The following is a 3,544-nucleotide window of genomic DNA, read 5'->3' as shown; positions in this document are numbered from 1 at the left end:
AAAGAAAAAGAAAAAGCAACTCAAAAGACTCCTTGCAATCAAAGGAGAATAATAATCTTGGCATTCAATCAAAATGAGTGCTGTGTAGAATGAAGTACGGTTCTGCCCTTCATCTCAGCTAGCCACCACTTACAGCTAGGTGATTCTGGACACATGAGGGACATATGGGTATGTGAGTAGCAGGGGACTCTTACAATTTCTGCCATAATATCTTTCATTTTTACTATGTGTGCACATGCACGTGTGTGGTGCTATGTGGTACTAGGGATCAATTTCCGGGCATCACAGATACTAGGTAACCACTGTACCACTGAGCTACAACTCTTGTTTTTAACTATACTACTGTGTTCCTAAATCTGAGACAACATGGAAATAAAGAAGGGGTAGCTTACCCCACTCTCTGAGGATGGGACCTTCATTAGACACCTCTGTGAAGTTAACTTTAGATTCAAATGCATTTAGCCTAATCTTCTATGTCTAGTTTTGTCATTTTAACTTTAAAAGTTTTACTGTATTTTACCATAAAAATATAAATATAAAAATATATATAAAGTTATATATATTCTGAAATATATATAAGCATGACTGATACATACATAATGCACTTCTATGGCATTTGGCATATTTTGAGAAACAATATACAGGAGGTAATTTCTACTCAGACTTTAGTGAGATTGAAGGTTTTCTAAGGCTCAATTCAGTGGAACTGGGGTGGGGGTGGTCCAAGAATATGTATTTGAATAGCCATCCAGATAGTGATTACCAAGGTGAATTCATAAACCTAACTCTAGAGATTAGGACAATCTGAGGATTATGATCACTCTCTAACATGCCAAAAGGCTATTTACTCAATATTTTAGATTGAATAAATCTAAAATATTATACCTAATTAATAGATGTATACATATACAGGATATTAAAATACAACCTTCTATGTAAAATCACATTTATAGAGTCACCAATGTAATACCTAATACCACAGCTATCAGGTATTAAAAAATAGACTACTGGCCTTACCTAGATAAGCAGAATTCCAATGTTTTTTTAAGTACTTCCCGGGGGTCTTCCTGGCTTTCTGGCTGAGATTCATTTCCTCCTATGAAAGCAACAATCAACTCAGGAAAAATGGCTTAAAATTTACCAAGCAGTAATTCAGGATAATACTTATGTTTTTAGTACATTAAAATATTAACACACATACATGTTTACAGAAGATGAAAAAAATGCTATTTTGTCTAACTTAAAACAAAAATCATGTTTAAAAAAATCTTCCCTTGCCTAAAAAAAAAAAAAGCAACACAGTTTAAGTTTCATTAACAAAGTTTAGCAAGGAAATTTTTAATCACAAAATAACAGGTATAAACTTTAAGTTAATACCCTGTCTCACTTAAAAAAGGAAAACTACAAGAATATAGATAGTAATCAATAAAGAAGAAAATCAAAACAAGGAAAAAATAAATACAGACAAAACACGAAGGCCAGTTGTAAACATACGGACAATAAAGGGTGAGTTAATTTTTACATTAGGCCCTTAGATTTGTTTTTAAGTTTCCAGCTAGTCAAAGTGACAAATGAGAAACTGTTTGGTTACCAAGTACTCAGATAATACTAAATAAATCAGATCCTTAAAAGACACATAAAGCTTGTTCTAAGCTGTAAAAGAAGTTGCTTGTGAGAAGATATTAGGTGGTATGGCAGGTGATTTACTAGCAGGGGGTCATGAACAGTACTGGTCATGGACTGAAATCTCAGGGAGTGAAATCAAGTGCAGGTTAGGACTCCCCCATCATCCTCAGAAAATCTGAATTGTATTAATAACACAGAAAGCACTGAAATCTTAAGAACTATGTTTTCGGGGTTTTTTTATAATTATTATATAAATTAGCCTGACATGGTCATATATATGCTAAGCTAATTAGAGACACTTGCACTTTAAAAAAGTGAAAGCCCATGAAAAGGCAGGCAAAGTAGGGGCATTTAGAACAGTGACAAAAAGTTCATGTCGGCATTATATGAAGAACTTTAATAAAATCTGCCCTTATTAGCATAAAAAAACAAAACTGATAGAACAATGAAAAGCAACATAAACCATAGAACTTGAGATTAGATTAAAAACAGAAAACACATTCATTATTCCCTCATCGAGGCTTTTCCTGTTTGTCCCATTTAAACTCACAGTCTACTCCCCACATATAACAAATATTTTCTAAGTATCTCCTGCATGCTTAGGGACACTGTATATTCATATATAAGCCTATGAAGAGGCCAGCATTCCAGTGGGAGAGGCAGAAAACAGGTAAAACACCAGACTACACTGATAAGAACACAAACATTATAGAAAGCCCATGAAACAAACCAAAGTGAAAGACAACTGATTATAAATCCAAAATATAGGACAAACAGAAAAAAGCAAGAATGGGTAAAAAGAGGGAAACACTTCATTGTCCAGATGGTGGATTCTAACAGCATTCTCCCAAAAAAGGAACCAACAAAACAAGAAGAATAAGCCCTACATTATTAGTGCATAAATTTACATTTTCCAATCTATTTACACTTGATGGGGCACGCCAAATGGAGCTAACTAAAAATACTAATGGCCAAAGCCAGAACTTGAGCAACAAAATGTGATAGTACTGGACTATAACACAAAGTACAAAATACATGTTTCTGATTCCACACCTAATAAATTTTCAGCCATTTGTAGTTCACAAATTATAAAGAGGCCATTAAGTTCACAGTTCTCCCAACTCTTACTAAGCCATGTATCAGCTGTACTTCACAAAAATCAAACCACCAGACATAAAAACAAAACAGGAGATGAGACAAATCCCCCATGCACAAGAACTTCCAAGTAATTTATATGGATTCTTCAACCTTATAGAAGGCAACCATAAAATGCCATTCCTTAAGTGTGGCTCTGCAAACTAACTTCCTTCCCAACAGTAAATATGGAGAGGCACAAAAAACAAACAGCAAATTCAGTTGAGAAACCTGACAGACACTATGTTCCGTGGCATGTTCAGGTCAACACCAACAGTACTTGACCAGCACACCCCAAAACAGTCAAAATTATCCAAAACAAGAGACACCCTCTGAGGAGCCTAAGGAGACAAAATAACTAAATAGAAAGAGGTATCTTTGATAGAATGCTAACACAAACAAGATGGGATAAAATGTATCAGTACTGATTCAGTATTTGTGTTAAATATATTAATGTAGGATGCTAATAGGGAAAACTAGCTGTCAAATAAAGTTGCTCCTGGAGGCAGATGTTAAGACATAGAATTCTTTGGCATGTCTCCAGAATGGCTCCTTTTCCCCTTTTCCTACCAGAGCATAGGACTGTTTTCAGATTATCGACTGTAAGGACCTAGTTGCGATCCTAGAAATAAATTCACAAAATTAAGGGACCCCACCCTATCACCAGGCCTCTGTGCAGTTTTTTTTTGTTTTTTTTTTTTTTTTTTTTTGCGGAACCGGGGATTGAACTCAGGCCCTTGCACTTGCCAGAGAAGCGCTTATTCCACTGAGCCATCTCCCTGGC

General features: G+C 35.2%; 1 protein-coding gene and 1 pseudogene across 1 annotated transcript in view; both read right to left on the bottom strand.

Moving 5' to 3' along the window:
* LOC105743548 overlaps positions 1–458 on the bottom strand; it is a 12,618-nt pseudogene extending 12,160 nt beyond the window's left edge.
* Larp4b (La ribonucleoprotein domain family member 4B) overlaps positions 1–3,544 on the bottom strand; it is a 125,061-nt gene that overhangs the window by 56,749 nt on the left and 64,768 nt on the right. The window contains exon 6 of the mRNA XM_023701340.1: positions 1,018–1,096. Within this exon, the coding sequence (XP_023557108.1) occupies positions 1,018–1,096 (79 nt within the window). The remainder of the gene's footprint in view (positions 1–1,017; positions 1,097–3,544) is intronic.

The sequence above is a fragment of the Octodon degus genome, unplaced genomic scaffold (genome assembly GCF_000260255.1).
Source record: "Octodon degus isolate 3935 unplaced genomic scaffold, OctDeg1.0 scaffold00133, whole genome shotgun sequence".
Taxonomy (NCBI): domain Eukaryota; kingdom Metazoa; phylum Chordata; class Mammalia; order Rodentia; family Octodontidae; genus Octodon; species Octodon degus.
This window is presented reverse-complemented; position numbering and strand designations above follow the sequence as displayed.